The sequence below is a fragment of the Diabrotica virgifera genome, chromosome 8 (genome assembly GCF_917563875.1).
Source record: "Diabrotica virgifera virgifera chromosome 8, PGI_DIABVI_V3a".
Classification (NCBI taxonomy): domain Eukaryota; kingdom Metazoa; phylum Arthropoda; class Insecta; order Coleoptera; family Chrysomelidae; genus Diabrotica; species Diabrotica virgifera.
The window spans coordinates 143,435,876-143,454,788 of NC_065450.1; the positions used below are offsets into that span (position 1 = coordinate 143,435,876).

An 18,913-nucleotide genomic window follows, 5' to 3' on the forward strand; every position below is an offset into this window, starting at 1 on the left:
TTGGTTAAGATACGGCTGTTCCAAATTTACATACACTCGCAATTAGTGACTCATTGAAGCCCTTTCAACTACAGCCTTTCAAAAATAAGCACCATGAAACCGATGAAACTTGCAGATCATATATAAACAATAAATAAGTAGAGTAACTTATGAAGCTCTATGATTAATTTCATTTGAGATGCTAATTAGGAGGTTATTTTTAAGATTATTTTTACAAAAATAAGGGATCAACTTTATTTTGAGCGCAATTTGTTTACCTCTGATACTAGAAACTTTTTTAAAAAATATAGCTCTTTTTAGCCACATAACAGTGATGTTCGCATCAGGTTCAAAGCATATACTACCCACATTCGACAGAGTATATTCTTTTTAGTACATGAGTAGTACAAGCATAGCATGTACCACAAAAAACATTCTAAATTTCATATTCTTTGCATATACTTTAAAGAATATTCTCGTACCGAATATACTGAGCACATTCATGTACGTAGTATCTCAGAATATTCGTAAAAGTACTTTCTTGGAATATACCTTCATGGAATATACTTTAAAAGTATGTGCTTAACACATACTTGTACGTGTGTACTTTTAAAATATCTTAAAAAAATATGTACCTACATATGTATAAATAGGAAAGGTAATGTTAGTCTTATAGATTATCAACTTTTTATTTTTATAATAATTAATAAAATTTATATACGTACATAGGTAATATCCCAGATGAATTCATTTCTCAAAATTGGTTTAATTGTAGGTATTGTGAAAAAGTTTAAAAATTAATTTGTATCGATGCATTTTTGCATCGTTGGAATTTAAAATTTGGAAAGAATACACCATCACCAGATCGTAAAAGATCGGAATATTGCAAACGGAAATGACCCTTCTCATTCTTCCTGAATAGGAATTTATAAAGGTTTTATGAAAATGAAAACACAAACAAACACTAAACAGGCACAGGACATAGTGCATAGGCATTATTTTTATTTGTATCCAATCTATGCTTAATGCTGTGTTAGAAGGAAGACGAACGACACAGTATACTAGAAACTAGGACTAGGAACATACATAATACCACTATTTTGTTTGTGGTGCTTGAAAATATTAAATTCATTTTGGTAACTCAATATTACTTAAATAGTAGGTAAGTACAAAATATATAAATTTTAGTTATAGTTTAGTTTCACTAAATATTTTACAAGGTGTCCCAAAAGTAGTGGAACGGTCGAATATTTGGCGAACTAAACATCGGATCGAAAAACTGAAAAATACGTTTTCAATGATTTTCAAAAATCTATCCAATGACACCAAACACCAACCCCCACTACACTCCCTGGAGGTGGGGTGGGGGTAACTTTAAAATCTTAAATGGAAACCCCCAGTTTTTCTTGCAGATTTTAATTCGTTACGTAAAAGTAAGCAACTTTTATTCAAGGCATTTTTTCGAACTGTGGATAGATGGCGCTATAATTGGGAAAAACCATTTATCCTGATACAATAGGTAAATAATTATAGAAACGATCTAATATTTCACGAAATACACTTCCAAATGAGAAACTAAAAAACAGATTTTTAATCTTTTTCGAAAATCTTTTGAATAACACCAAACGTGACCCGCCAACCCACCCCCTGGGGGGGGGGGGGGTGGTGGATAACTTTAAAATCTTAAACAGCAACCCCCACTTTTTATTACAGATTCGGATCCGTCACGAAAAATTAAGCAACATTTATTCGAAACATTTTTTTATTTGTTAATAGATGGCGCTTTAATTGGAAAAATACGATTTATTAGCGCCATCTATCAGAAATTTTAAAAGATGTTTAGAATAAGTGTTGCTTAATTTTTTATGGCGAAACCGAATCTGCAATAAAATGTGGGGATGGCTATTTAAGATTTTAAAGCTATCCCCCACCCCACCTCCAGTGGGTGGGTTGGAGGGTCATGTTTGGTGTTATTCGATAGGTTTTCGAAAAAGATTAAAAATCTGTCTTTTGGTTTCGCATTTGGAAGTGTATTTCGTGAGATATTAGACCGTTTCTATAATTTATCTATGGTATCAGGATAAATCGTTTTTCCCAATTATAGCGCCATCTATCCACAGTTCGAAAAAATTTCTTGAATAAAAGTTGCCTACTTTTACGTAACAAATCCAAATTTGCAAGAAAAACTGGGGATTTCCATTTGAGATTTTAAAGTTACCCCCCATCCCAGCTCCAGGGGGTGTAGTGGGGATTGGTGTTTGGTGTCATTGGATAGATTTTTAAAAATGATTGAACAAACATTTTTCAGTTTTTTGATCCGATGTTTAGTTCGCGAAATATTCGACCGTTCCGCTACTTTTGGGACACCCTATATAATATTTATATTTAGGTACATATTATATTTATAAATTCAGCATATTTATTTTGATATGCACATAATACCTAAATATAATTTAAGTAAGTATATTATACTTACCTATACAGGGTGTTTCAAAAAGGTATGCCATAAATTAAATCACGCATTCCGGGGACAAAAATAAATTGATTGAATCTAACTTACCTTAGTACAAAAGTGTACACAAAAAAAGTTACAGCCCTTTGAAGTTACAAAATGAAAATAGATTTTTTTTTCATATATCGAAATCTCTTAGAGATTTTTCCTTGAAAATGGACGTGTGGCAATCTTATGGAAACAACATCTTAAAAAAAATTAAAGTGAAATTATGCACCCCACAAAAATTTTATGGGGGTTTTGCTCCCTTAAACCCCCCGAACTTTTGTGTACGTTCCAATTAATTCATTATTGTGGTACCGTTAGTTAAAGACAACGTTTTTAAAACTTTTTTGCGCCTTAGTATTTTTTCGATAAGCCAGTGTTTATCGAGATATTTTGAATATTTTTCGAATCCACCACATATTTGTATATGGTTAAGTACCTATCATGGTAATGGTATGATGGTATGAAGGTAAGTTGGATTTAATCAATTTATTTTTGTCCCCGAAATGCATGATTTAATTTATGACATATCTTTTTGAAACACCCTGTATAATATTTAAATAAATAACTAAAATTGTTATGTACCTAATTACTTTAAGTAATATTGTAAAATATACTAATTACATTCTCGTATGCAATTTGAATATCTAAATAAGATAGTTGGTAGCACCTAGGATGAGATTAGGCGATGCTGAAAACATACTTCTGATCAATATGACATTTGCTTGAAATAATCTTAAAAGTATATTCTTCCCACGTACTAAAAATATGTGCAGTAGTATATTATAAGTATATAAATAGAAGGTTTATAGCACTTCCTTGGAACATTCTAAAAAGTATATACTTGGTATATACTGAAAAGAAGTGCGGTAGTACATTCTAAGTATATAAATAGAACGTTTAAGTACTGTAATGTAGTATATACTCAGCATTTGCTCTGCACATTCGTAATGGTAATTACGCATATTCTCAGCATATAATTTTTCTGAAAAGTATATTCTATGAATCTACTGAGAACATGAAATTGTTATGTGGGTAAACACTTTAAAAAAGTTATGAGTATTCCCCGAAAAGTGCTTAATTTTTTGGTTATTTCACGTTGATAAATTCGATTTGGAATTTGACGAATAAGAACCTACTTTTCATTAGATACAACCTACAACTCTGCTTTTACTGGGTCTACGACTTCATATAATAAATATGTCATATATAGAATATGTTTTTTCACTTTTTTACAAGCTGTATTTTATATTTTTTTTGGTTAAATACTTCCTTTTTGAGTTATTTGTGCAAATCCGTCTAAAAACTTACTTTTATTTTTAAAATAAATATATTCACTCGGAAATAATCGAAAAGTATTTACTTGTGATTTCAAGACTATTCAAAAAATTCTATAGTCAATTTATATTTTCAAAATTTTTGCAGAAAAACAAAACAAAAAAAATTAATACAGACATTCAGATTAATACGATAGCGACTGCTGCGTTAAAATTTTGAATATGAACCACCTAAACTAAGCGCTTGTTCTTGGCTAGTTCCAACAAATTTACGCTAGGCGCGCCTCAATACGGTAAAGGGAAGAACATAATGCATGCATAGGTTTTCGCATCTTCACCTATATTCATCAGTCAACGCTATAAGCACAAGCATTTTTGCATACCTAGAAGCACTGGAGCGGTCAAAATAATGAGTATTAGAATTTTCTGTCGCCAGCCGTTTTTGTGTTCTTTTTTATATGAAAAAAAAACTACATTGAGTTAATACCTACTACCTAATAAAAGACATTTAGATAATTTAAGCAAATTATTTAGCAAACAGTTATTTAAGCACAATTTATGGAGAAGAAAAATTTTAAAATTGCTTGTATAAGACTCACAAACAAATGTTTTACATAAAATCAGTAGTATGAATAAAAACGGAGTATAAATTCACGAGTATGTTCTCATGCGGTAGCATCCAAAATCCCGACAGCCAAAATCCCGACACGACAGAATCTCGACAAGCCAAAATCCCGACATGCGACAATCCTCGCTTAAGTAAAAATCCCGACCACAACAGTTTGAATATTTATTGTTTACTTTTCAAATACAGTACCATATGATATATAGAGTATTGAAATTTAAAATTTAATTACTTACTTACTAATAAGTACCTACGGGTACTAACTAATTATTATGTATTTTAAAAGAGAAAATTATTAAACACTTCCTTTTATAATGTAATATACTTACTGAAATGGACGGTTGTAAGTGATTTGATAAATCTTTTATATGAAAATAAACTTGAATTGAGGATTTGATTATAATATTGAACTATATATTGGCAAAAAAAAAAGAATAATAATTTAATTCATGTAGGCAGTGGCGGCCCGTGAGGTAGTGCCATAGAGCCATGGCACTACCTTGCTAACTATGCAGAAACATATTTTTTATCTTCAAAACTTTTTAATTCCTGTTAATTTTTTGTGTGTATTTCTTTTGATCTTCATAAATTATATAAAATATGGCAACTAGGGGCGTAATACAATCCCTGCCACAGCGGAGATTATTCGACAGGAGAATCTCTCCATCGTGCCAAAGTCAGTACTGACACGACTAAACACAGAAAGATTTTACGAACATTCTATTTAAGTGACAGAGAAAGAGCTATATTGGACTATTAGTATACCTTTAAATGTGAATCTCTGTGCCCGGCACGAGGTTGAGTTTCTTTACGTGCTGGTTTGTCGCTTTTATTATGTATATTTTCTGTTAAAAAGTTTTGTATTTATAATTAAACTTTTAGGGCATCATGATCGTGGGTGTAGTGTGTAGTATAAATAATATTTTGATTATTCTCTTAAGTTTAATTTATTTACAAATAAATAATATATATTTACTAATAAATTTTTACAATTTATTAATTGACAATGAAGATTAGTATCTTAAAAATTTTTTTAAGAAATTTAAATTTTTAAGAATATTTTTTTTTTATATTTAAAAAAACTACAAATGTTATAAGGTTTTGTGTAGCTTTCGAGTTAGCTTTAAGAGGTCACGACAAAAAAAAAATTCAGAAAATAGAGGTATATTTAAGGAGCTGGTCAATTTTAGCACCGAATTAGACAACGACTTAAAGGTTCATATTATTCAAAGTACCAGATCTTTCAAAGGTCTACCTTCTCCGGACATTTGTTGCTTCTAATTTATTTATGTCGGAGAAGTTTTCTGCTTATAAGCATCAGTTCTCCGAATCATTTCTTAATGAAACGTGGAGACAATTTTAATTTTTAAACAAAACTCGATTTAAAACTTAATTAGAAGTAGGTACTGTATTGGCGAGACGAATTAAGTACTACCTCTGGGGCTGTTTCGCTATCGGTTTTATTGTAGAGGGAAGGCTTAAAAAGCACATTTGAAGAAACTATTAAACTTTTAAGTATTTTAGTTACCATTCCTATATCAACATCTGAAGCAGAACGCTGTTTTTCGATGTTAAAACATAGTGCTTTAGGTATGCTATCTGCAGAAAAGCATTTTGTAAATTGTATTGATAATTTTAATAATAAAGGCATTGAAAACTTTGCAACCAAAAAATAGAAGAATGAACTTCATATAACGTAAACTTTAAAAGTGACATTACAAAAATTTGTGCACGTGTGTAAATAATGAAATAGTATTATTTTTATAAATTGGTAAATAAAGACTAAATCTTAATAACAAACATCAAGCACTATCAGCAGTAAATGCTGGTGGTAAGTTAAGAGGTTTTTATTATTAATTAATTTACGGAACTGTTTTGATCAATGTTGGACAATTGCTTGGCACCTCAGATCAATAAACATAAGATACATAAGATAAAAGTATCCGCGCATATATTTTTTCAGTTTTTGTTGTAAGTATACTCTTTTTGACAATACCGTGAATCCGTCACTAAAAACTTTGGCGGCTGCCCGAGTTCTGGCACTACCCTCTTAAAGTGGTACGAGCCGCCACTGCATGTAGGTACCTATGTTAGAAATGAAATTTTATTTAGTAAATCAGTTCATATTGCATAATGGATAAATACTTATGTCTAGTAACAAAAAAATAAAAAACAGATGTCCATAAACAAAAAATCAGAAATAAATATAATTATAATATTAATAATGAAACTAATGAAAACGGACAGTTCCTCATAGATTTTGCAAGAGAAAAAAATATGATCATAATGAGCACATATTTCGAAAGAAAAGAAATACACAAGGAAACATGGATATCGCCAGATAGAAAGACCAAAAACCAAATAGATCACGTGCTGATCGAAAAAGAAGAGCAGCAATGTATAAAGAAGATTAGAACATACAGAGGACCAGATGCCGACTCCGACCATTACATGGTGGGTATCAAAATGAAGCAACTGATACCTGAAAACAAAAACAAAATAAAAGAAAAGAAATGTATAAATAAACCAATTCGGTTTGCAACAAAAAAAGAGCAAGAAACATACAGAGAAACAATGGAAAGGGAACTAAAAAAGATACAAATAGAAGAACAAACGGAGAACAACTGGGAAATCATAAAGCAAGTAATGAACAAAGCAGCAAAAGAATGTAATAAACAAGAGATTAAAAAGAGGAAGGAGTGGTTCGACATAGAGTGCCAAAAAGAAATAGAACTAAGACAATCATTAAGGATGGAAATGATCAAGAAAGAAACAACAGAGACGCATAATAGATATATAGAACAAAGACAAAAAGTAATGAGGTTGTTGAGAGAAAAGAAGAGAAAACACTTAGGTAATAAGCTAAAAGAAATAGAAGAGAACTACAGAAATAAAGAAATAAAAAACCTGTATCAAGGTGCCAGAAACGAGAAAAGAGGATACCAGCAAAAACCCATATTCGTTAAAAACAAAGCTGGAGATAATATAAGCGGCGAAGCAGAAATAGTAGAGAGATGGAAAGAGTATTTTGACGAATTACTAAATGGCAAGAATAAGCCAAACCAAAATGAATCCATAGAAGCAGTGACAGAAAATGAACAGTTAGAAGACATAGAAGATAATCCACCGAGCAAAGAACAAATCGAGGAAATAATTAGAAATCTTAAAAACAACAAATGCCCTGGAAGCGATAACATAACAGCAGAGATGATGAAATATGGTGGAAAATTGCTGAATGATTGGATACACAAAATCATAAAAGATATATGGTTAAAAGAACGAATACCAGAGGACTGGAAGGAAGCAACTATCTGCCCATTACATAAAAAAGGCGACAAAACAGAATGCAGTAATTACAGAGGAATAGCTTTACTAAATACCGTATACAAAATCCTAGGAAAATCAATAAAAGACAAACTTGAAAAAGAAGCTGAAAATATAATAGGCGAATATCAGTGCGGATTTAGAAGAGGGAGAAGCACAACGGACCAAGTATTCGTAATCAGAGAATTACAAGCAGAAAGCTATGAACACAACCTACCAACGATAGCACTATTCATCGACTTTCAACAAGCATACGATAGAATAAAGAGGAAGAAATTAAAAGAGGCGCTTGAGGAATTGGGAGTTAGCAGAAAGCTACGTAACATGATACATCTCACTCTGGAGAATACAGAAAACAGAGTCAAAATAAACAATCAATCATCAGAAAAATTTATAGTAAACGAAGGATTAAGACAGGGCGATCCTCTGTCATCTTTACTCTTCAACTTATGCCTAGAAAAAATAACGCGAGAAGCAAAAATCAATAGAGACGGACTCATATATCAAAGAAGACACCAAGTTTTGGCGTTTGCGGATGATGTGGTGTTACTGGCAAGAGGAAAAAAAGAGCTACAGGAGATGGTACAGAGAATAGTAAAAGCAGCGAAGAAAATGGGACTATATATAAATTCAACTAAAACAAAATGTATGGAGTGGACAGATGGTCAGTTTAGGAATGGTCAAAAGTTTAAAGTAGAAGTAGAAGAAGGAACATCATACGAATTCGAAATGGTAGAAAGATTTACATACCTAGGGGCAATAATATCACGTAAACCTATCATTAAAGAAGAAATACAAGCTAGAATAATGGCAGGCAATAGAAGTGTACATGCGCTTAATGTAATGTTGAAAAGCAAGTTTCTATCAAGAAGGGCAAAAGTACAGCTATACAAAACAACCATACAGCCAATAGTAACATACTGCAGTGAGACATGGACAATGACAAAAAATGAACAACATTTACTGGAGATCTGGGAAAGGAAAATACTAAGGAAGATATATGGAGGAAAAATAAGGGACGGTTTATGGATAAGAAGATCAAATGATGAGTTAAAACAATTATACAGCCAACCTAATATAATAGGAGTGATAAAGGCTCAGAGACTTAGATGGCCAGGTCACATTGAAAGGATGCCAAACACGAGGACTCCAAAGAAGGTACTAAACTACACTATAACTTCAAGAAAGAGAAGAGGAAGGCCGAAAAATAGATGGAAGCAAGACGTCGAAAAAGATTTGGAAAGAATGGGGCTAGAGGGCCAAAAAAGAAAAATGAGTGACAGGAAGGAATGGAGGAAAATCACATATCAAGCCAGAGAAGAGCTCAGCACATAAAGAAACGTGAAAATGAAGAAAGAAAAAAAAAACAAACTTGTCAAGCCATGGGCCTCTAAGGCCTTTAGTGCTATTGTATATATATATATATATATATATATACAGGGTGGGGCATTAGTGTGACAAAGTCCAATTACTCGTTTGTCGTAAGAGATACGAAAAAAAGTTATTTAGGTAAAAGTTGGGCCACACATAGTACCATAATTTAAAAATATTTTCAAATATACAGGGTCGTCCGTATTGACAGGGTGACACAAACTTATGTTTTTTTTAATGGAACACCCTGTATATTTTTACATTTTTGGATTCTCCTCGATGTTTCCTTTCTTAAAATATATGGTTTTGTAATATTATACGAGGTAATTTAAAAGTTAATTACATTGTTTTGTTAATTTCGTAGCAAAATCTACACCCTGTAGAATTTTAGTGATTTGACATCAAATTTTTATTTTATGTTCAAACGATTTTTAATATAGTCTACTATTGTTAAACATTAACAGTATAGCGAAATGTTTAATTGTAGTATACAGGGTGGGTCGAAACTCGGAATAAGTATTTTCTGAGTTTTCTTAAATGGAACACCCTGTATTTAAGTATTGTAATGAAATGATATTTTATGGTACTTTTTTATTTCTTAAGCATTCCCTATACCTAAGTGCTTTAATTTGTAAGTTATTCGTGATTCTTTAAGCCAAACATTAATTGTAAGAAAAATTACGTGAAATTTTATTAGGTGGCTGTGAAAATATTTAATCAGAAATAATTTTTGGAAAAGAAAATACATCATAATCTAGTCTGATCCTTAATTTATTACTATTGAATGAAATATCCAAATAAATTCGTGGTTAAGTGTGTTGGTGCGCAAAATATTAATAAAAACATACAATATCCTACCTCGTCGGCGATGACACAATCAATTTCCTTAAAAATTTGACATTATACTATTTTTATAGATCCAGTTGCTTTGTTACCATTACTAATATGTATTTTTCTTATGAGAAACTGACTAATAAGATTTTGGTGCTAGTGGAATATAACAAAAATGTGCTACTAGCAATAAGAATTTTTCATTAGAAATTCCCTGATAGACGACAACTAAGAAGAGAAACGTTTAAAAATATACTAGAACGGTTTCAACGGACTGATCACTTAGATTATGATAAATCTGCTCGAATAAAAACTATTGTAAGTGAAGAAAACAGCAATTATATGTAATCCTTAGTGTCACTGAGGATCTGCATATTAGTACAATCGTTCTTACAATCTAAGTATCTAGTCTGTTGAAACCGTTTTAGTATACTTTCAAAAGTTTCTCTTTTTGGTTGTCGTCTATCAGGGAACTGCTGATGATAAATTTTTATTGCTAGTAGCTCATTTTTGTTATACTCTCCTAGCACAAAGCCATTTTAATCCGTTCCTCATTAGAAAAATTAATATTAGTAATGGTATCAAATCAACTGAAACTATATAAATAGTATAATGTCAAATGCTTAAGCAAATTTTGTGTCATAGCCAACTAGGCAGAATTTTGTATGTTTGATTCATATTTTAAGCACCAACAACCTTAACTACGAATGTATTTGGATATCTCATCCAATCTTAATAAATTAAGAATCAGGCTAGATTATTATGTATTTTTTTTTCGAAAAATTACTTTTGTTTGGATATTTTCACGGCTACCTAATGAAATTTTACGTAATTTTTGTTGCAATTAATGTTTGCTTACAGAATGACGAATTACTTACAAATTAAAGCTCTTAGGTATAGGGAATGCTTAAGAAATAAAAAAGTATCATAAAATATAATTTCATTACAATACTAAAATACCGGGTGTTCCATTTAAGAATACTCAGAAAATACTCATTCCGAGTTTCGACCCACCCTGTATACTAAAATTAAACATTTCGCTATACTATTAATGATTAACAGTAGTAGACTATATTAAAAATCGTTTGAACATAAAATAAAAATTTGATGTCAAATCACTAAAATTCTACAGGGTGTAGATTTTGCTACGAAATTAACAAAAAAACGTAATTAACTTTTAAACTACCTCGTATAATATTACAAAACCATATATTTTAAGAAAGGAAACATCGAGGAGAATCCAAAAATGTAAAAATATGCAGGGTGTTCCATTAAAAAAAACATAAGTTTGTGTCACCCTGTCAATACGGACGACCCTGTATATTTGAAAATATTTTTAAATTATGGTACTATGTGTGGCCCAACTTTTACCTAAATAACTTTTTTTCGTATCTCTTACGACAAACGAGTAATTGGACTTTGTCACACTAATGCCCCACCCTGTATATATATATATATATATATATATATATATATATATATATTAATAATGAAATTATTAAACCAAAACACAGTATTTTTTATTGGATTAAAACTTTTGCCGGGATTCTGGAATGTCGGGATTTTAGCGTGTCGGGATTCTGGCGTTTCGGGATTTTGGCCGTCCGGATTTTGGCTTTCGAGATTTTGGCTGTCGGTATTTTGGGGTAGACCCGTTCTCATGAGTATGAGCATAAATTATAAGTTTATAATCATTATTTGAATTTCATTATCTTAATTTAATCTTCCCATTTTAAATCTTTTTTACATTTGCGTCATTCTTCATCTAAAAATTTTTAAATATCTAAAATAATGATTAACTAAAGAGTAACCGCTTGTAGCACTGGTATGGCGTTTATTCTTAAAATGGGGGCTTATAGTTTCATCTCTATTGGTTCGGATTTCATAATCTTAATTTAATCCCCTTATTTTCAACCTTATCTACAGTTGCGTCATTCTTGATATGAAAACTTTTCTGTACAAAAAAGTATTTTCAAATATTTAGTATGCCGTTTATTCTTTCAGTGATGGCTTTTATTTTCATCCCTATTGGTCCGAATTTGTTTATCTTAATTTAGTCCCCCCATTTTTAACCCTATTTGCAGTTGCGTCATTATTCATCTGAAACAAGGTCTAAAATGGTGCATATTTCTATAAGGACGCAACTACCTTGTAGTGGCTCAGCACATAGTTACAGTTCTGTTGCTTTTGTACAATCTGTATACAGTATTTTAAAAGTTAATTACGCAATAAACAGGAATTGTCAAAATTTTCAGTTTCCTACGTCATTCTTATTCCGGTCCAGCGAAATGATCTTGTCGCAATTATTCTGCTAACTGAAGTAGCAAATTTTGCCTAAAGATTTGACTGCCAGTAACTTCATTATATAGATTCCAAGCAATTGCCAAATTTCATCTTTAAGTTGTCTTCTACTTTCAGCAACTGTATATTATTTTGCAACCATTATTGCAATTCGCCTTGGAAAAGAGGTATTGAGATTTGAGGTACTTAAAGATGATCCCAAACCCTTTTTTTTGTGCATCATAGTTTGTTGAATTCACCCTAACGCATTAAAGTTGAAAGTGACAGAAAAAATCATACCTCCGTGTTTATTATACCTACATAGGTTGTAGGATATTTCCAAATTAAAGTGACTTATACTTATAGATGTATAATTGGTTGGCCATTAAAATACTCTAAATATATAACCAATCCATGATGCGAATAAAGATAATTTGAAACAAAAGTAATATACCGTGACAGTACTTTAAACACGTTTGTGTTTGCCAACGACGTAAATATGCATATTTTATGTCATTGGTATATTCGGACATTGTATAGTGAAATTGTATTGTATATTTATTTATTGTTTCCTTAAAACATTTAAAATATTATTATTCGGGAAAAGATTTATATAAATATTGATATTTATATAAACATAACTATAAATATTCTTGCAACTGTCAGATTTAAATAAAATATCATGCAGTTATTCGCGACACTCTTAAAATCGTGTATGACGTCAAAATGACGCACTAAAAAAAGGGTTTGGGATAAACTGTAGTTTAATAACTAAATGTGAAATTTTATTTGCCTGACTATTATTATTAGAAGATCAACATAAATTGAAGGCCTTATTGCCCCGTAGTATAATAATATTCTTTGGTTGCAAATGTTGTTTATTTATATAACGAAAAATTCATAACCTATTTTCGTATACAAGAATTACGCTACGGATTTAGTATTTTAGTAATTTTAATATTTCTCGGCTGCTAAAATCACACATTTGAAATTTTCAACAGCACTCTCTTCTGGTGACGTACCGGGAACGCGATCTTTACAATCGTTCATAATTAAGTTTACTATCTTTGGATCACCTAGACCCCTCAAAAGATCTTTTTCCATTTCTTCTTCATCAATATCTCCGTTTGGTTTTATGCTCCCCTCCTTTGTTAACCGACATAAAATATGGCTTCCATATTGATCTGCAGTTGCAAGATCTTCAGTTTTTAACCATTCTTCAGAAGCACGGGTAGCGTTGTTAGCTTGACATTCTTTAATTTTCTCGTCTATTTCTTTCAGGTAAGAGTCGCTGAACTCGATCTAAAAATATAATTTAATTTATTTATCATAGACAAAATTAATAGTAATATAAATTTTAAAGTATCTTTTAAAGCATCCTTGGCATCATAAGGTAACTCCGGGCTTATACACAAACTACTTCTTCTTTTTTAGGTGCCGTGTCTGTATTCAGCCATTGGCCGTCATCATGTTTACACTGGACCGTGATAGTGTGATAGGATCAGAACCAACTTCAAATTGAAAGAACTCTACAATGACAGCGATATTGTCCAAGAAATTAAATCACAGCGACTAAGATGTGCAGGCCACGTGCACAGACTTCATAACGAGATACTTGTAAGACTGGTATGCTGCCGTGCTAAGCCCAAAGGCGGGAACTGATTTTTTATCGTAAATGGGATTTTTGTATTTTTATGTAAAATAGGGTATTTAGTATATATTTATAAAGTTTTTGGAGTTGTAGAAGCATTATATTTTAAATAAAATTGCAATTTTGTTAGCGGTATCTACATTTTTCAGTTAAAATACTAAGCCATTTGGCGGCAAATGTTAAATACTCTGGCGTTTTGACGGTATCTGCTACAGTTGCCGTCCATATACCTTAGCATATTGCACTTACCGCTAATCTACTTTCAAGAATGCTACGCCTACATTTAGAAACCGCCAAATCGCCTTAGTATTACAAAGTAAATTCGGCGTTTAATAATTTACTGTAAACTTTACAATAAATTATTGTGTTAGTTAAAAGAGTTGTGTGTGTGTGTTCACAAAGAGGGGATGGCATTAGATAGTTAGTAAAAGAAATAGTTAGCGAGGATGGTAAGAAATTTTCGAGTTTATTATATCTATTGAAATGTATTTTCATTTTTGTTTATAATATTTCAAGAATTAACCAAATTATGTTGTCCTAAACAATATGAATCTGCCCCAAGTGGACGATTTTTTATATCTTGAATTAGGCAGTAAGAGATTTTCATATTTAAAAAATATGTCTTTTTTTAATTAGGTTTTAAAAACTTAATAATATATCCACACGCTGTCCACAAACATTTTTAGAAAAAGAGACTTAAAATAGGTCATAAAATCAAGTAGAGTCGAGTAAGAGTTGTGAACCACGAGGTGATACCACTGAAGACAATATTGTAGAAAGAGAAAAATTTATTGTAAAGCAATTACAAGAGGTGAAAAAAAAGGTGAAGTCGAGTTCGCTCCGCTTCGTTCAGGTATATTTTAGAAGGGTACGAATTGGCTCCCGCATGAATACGGGTAGGCTCTCATATAATCGCGGAAACATTAGATATTTTTGCCAAATCGTGTAATATTTATACTGCTTAGGAAACTTACATAGTGATATAGATTTTTTATAGGAAAATTATACTTTTAGACAAATACTTTTAGAGTTTGTTTTAGTTTAAGATTGGCATATGCGGCAATTTTAACACAAATTATCGGTGTCGGCCGGTATGCGCTCAACCGTTTTGCGCTCTTACCTGAAATCAGCCGGTTTGCGCTCTACACTCTAATTCCCGAAAGTTAAGTTAGGACCGAAGGGTTAGGTCTTCCTCCTTTCCCATAGATATTTCTAGGAAGGTACCTGTTTCTAACAAAAAGAGGAAATTTGAAAGAAGTGACAACGCTGGGTGATATTTTCGACATGTTTAGGTAAAATAAATTTTGTCTATGGGAGCCAATTCGGACTCTACCTTTTTTAGTTCAGGTAAAATTCTTACCATTGGGAGCGAACTCGACCCCGTCCAAAAAAAACTATGTTCAGCCTATACAGGCGCAAGGACCCGTGTTGAGCTGGCCCCCCCCACTTGCAAAAATTAAAAAACAAATAGCCCTGATTTATGAGCTATTTATGAGCTCTCATATTCCGCAAACTAAAAATTTTGAGCTCGTTCCACTGAGCAGGAATTTAATACCCTAGGGGGGGGGGCTGAGTCAGCCCCCCCCCCACTACTTAAAAATAGGAATATTGAATCGGTTTATGCGGCAGAATTACGAGCTATTTATGATCTCTTGAAATTATATAGTTTCGATTTTTGAGCTCATCCCCTTCACCCCCAAACAACCCTTTAATTGATTTAACTTAAGAGAAATATGCTGAGAAAACTTAAAATATATCGTATTGCGGATATAATTCCTATAGCTTATATACTCTAAAAATAAACTATTAAATCAAGGGCATTTCGATTATTGAGCTACAACCCCTTCGCAAGAAAACCACCCTATCTTCCCGGCTTAAGAGAAAGTTGTACTTAAAATGCGTTAAACTAATTATTTGGCGACTACATATCATTTAATAATTTATAAGCTTCCAAATTACGCGCACTTAGATCAGTAAATTGAAATTTATTTTGTATAGTGCAGTCACTGAAGGTAAAAATCAACGATTACCTTCAATTTCGGTGAACCTTCATCGATTTTCACGAAAATTGGTAAGTGGTTAGAGAATACGTCAAGAAACAAAGGTGACATGGTACCATCTTGCGCCTTTACCCTGAGGGTGGATACCGCCCCTTCTCGGGGGTGAAAATTATTTTATAAAAAATAATTGCACAAATCAATAAAAGAACAAATTAAAAGCAAAATTTATTATATAAAGTTAATAAAATAAGTCAATACTTTTTGAGTTATTAAAGATCAAAGATTTTAATTATTTGTGAAAAAAAATGCATGTTTTGAAGAGGTTTTTTGTAAATCACTGAAAAACTGTAAGTTTTTACAAAAAGGTTAATAGTAGTTTAATTCGTATAGCTTATATTCTAAGAATAAACTCTAAAATCACGCGCCCTTCGATTATTGAACTACAACCCCTTCGCAAGAAAACCATCCCATATTCCCGGCTTAAGAGAGGGTTGTACTTAAAATAATTTAAATTAATTATTTGTCGACTATATATTGTTTAATAATTTATGAGCTCGCAAAATATACGCATCTCAATTATTGAATTGCCATTTTCTTTCTATAGTGCAGTCACTGAAGATAAAAATCAACTATAACCTTCGATTTCGGTAAATCTCCATTCATTTTCACGAAAATTCGTGAGCGGATTTTGATACTATCAACTTTTTCTGGATCTTATTTTTGATGGGTATAGTATTATTGATGGGTATAGATATCTTATATGATGGGTAGTACTTTGACAAGTATTTAGTACCTAAGTGTTATAAAATGCATCTTTTTCCCGTTATTTAAGCTTGAACCCTTAGATTTGAACAGTCGCGGAAAAAAATATACATTTAATTACCAATAACTTACTTTAAATTAACATTAAAGGTTTTTCAAGTAAGCAATTTATTATATTTTTTATTAGCTTCATTTTAGTGATGAAAACTTTTTTGTAAAAACTTACAGTTTTTGAGTCATTTATGAAAAATCGCTCTAAAGCATGCATTTTCTTTCCAAAAATTAAAATAGTTGATCTTTAATAACTCAAAAAGTATTGATTTATTTTAATCACATTATATAACAAATTTTGCTTAAAATTTGTCCCTCTCTCGATTTGTGGGGTTATTTTTAATAAAGTAATTTTCACTCCCGAGAAGGGGTGACATATACCCCAGGCTAAAACCCCAAGTTGTTATTGTCAATTCGTGAAAATAAATGGAGATTTACCGAAATCGAAGGTAATAGTTGATTTTTACCTTCAGTGACTGCACTATAGAAAGAAAATGGCAATTCATTAATTGAGATGCGTATATTTTGCAAGCTAATAAATTATTAAACGATATGTAGTCGCCAAATAATCAATTTAAATTATTTTAAGAACAACTCTCTCTTAAGCCGGGAAAATGGGGTCGTTTTCTTGCGAAGGGGTTGTAGCTATATAATCGAAAGGTGCGTGATTTAAGAGTTTATTCTTAGAATATAAGCTATACGAATTAAACTACTATTAACTTTTTTGTAAAAACTTACAGTTTTTCAGTGATTTACAAAAAAACCTCTTCAAAACATGCATTTTTTTCACAAATAATTAAAATCTTTGATCTTTAATAACTTAAAAAGTATTGACTTATTTTATTAACTTTATATAATAAATTTTGCTTTTAATTTGTTCTTTTATTGATTTGTGCAGTTATTTTTTATAAAATAATTTTCACCCCCGAGAAGGGGCGGTATCCACCCTCAGGGTAAAGGCGCAAGGTGGTACCATGTCACCTTTGTTTCTTGACGTATCCTCTAACCACTGACCAATTTTCGTGAAAATCGATGAAGGTTCACCGAACTTGAAGGTAATCGTTGATTTTTACCTTCAGTGACTGCACTATATAAAATAAATTGCAATTTACTGATCTAAATGCGCGTAATTTGGAAGCTTATAAATTATTAAATGATATGTAGTCGCCAAATAATTAGTTTAACGCATTTTAAGTACAACTTTCTCTTAAGCCGGGAAGATAGGGTGGTTTTCTTGCGAAGGGTTTGTAGCTCAATAATCGAAATGCCCTTGATTTAATAGTTTATTCTTAGAGTATATAAGCTATAGGAATTATATCCGCAATACGATATATTTTAAGTTTTCTCAGCATCTTTCTCTTAAGTTAAATCAATTAAAGGGTTGTTTGGGGGTGAAGGGGATGAGCTCAAAAATCGAAACTATATAATTTCAAGAGCTCATAAATAGCTCGTAATTCTGCCGCAAAAACCGATTCAATATTCCTATTTTTAAGTAGTGGGGGGGGGCTGACTCAGCCCCCCCCCCCACTAGGGTATTAAATTCCTGCTCAGTGGAACGAGCTCAAAATTTTTAGTTTGCGGAATATGAGAGCTCATAAATAGCTCATAAATCAGGGCTATTTGTTTTTTAATTTTTGCAAGTGGGGGGGGGGCAGCTCAACACGGGTGGCGCAAGGTTTGTTTCATACTTTGTTTCAAGGTTTGTTTCAGTTTTCTGTATGTTTAAACCCTTTGTTGGTCGTACATGGGATTAGAATTAGCAGTCCCATTGATTGCTTTTTTTTTGTTTAAATACAAGCTAATATCATTGTTTAACTAGATAATGTCTAGTAGTCTAGTTATACAATGCTATTATAGATACGGGATTGTAGATTTGGGATATCTTTATTTAATCTTTTGAGAATTCTTTACGTAAGTTTTATACAAAAATGCTGGTTTTATTCCTTTATAAATTTTCTAAGAATGCGTCAGGTACCTGAATAATAATCCAAAAATTTGTTTGCATATTTTAAAAATCTTATATATCCCATAATTAGGTATTTTTCGGTCTAAAAGACAATGGTCATCATATTTTAATCATAACATATAACTAGTTTGTACAATACAACTAATAAAATGTTAAAATTTGCCCTAATTACTGTAAATTATGGTATTTTCCCAAATATAATATTGTGAAATACCCAATAATATAACAATACATAATAATATTAGGGCAGGTGTCGGCGATCATAAAAATCTTGAAGCTCTATAATAACTCAGGCCTGT

At 31.6% G+C, this 18,913-nt stretch overlaps 1 protein-coding gene and 1 long non-coding RNA gene across 2 annotated transcripts in view; one reads left to right on the plus strand and one right to left on the minus strand.

Annotated features, from left to right (window-relative positions):
* LOC126890400 (uncharacterized) lies at positions 1 to 13,970 on the plus strand. Its single transcript, XR_007700307.1, has 2 exons — positions 1 to 1,141; positions 13,619 to 13,970. It is a non-coding gene; the product is annotated as an uncharacterized LOC126890400 (long non-coding RNA).
* LOC126890396 (uncharacterized) overlaps positions 13,042 to 18,913 on the minus strand; it is a 23,108-nt gene continuing 17,236 nt past the window's right edge. The window contains exon 2 of the mRNA XM_050659296.1: positions 13,042 to 13,486. Within this exon, the coding sequence (XP_050515253.1) occupies positions 13,139 to 13,486 (348 nt within the window). The 3' untranslated portion in view covers positions 13,042 to 13,138. The remainder of the gene's footprint in view (positions 13,487 to 18,913) is intronic.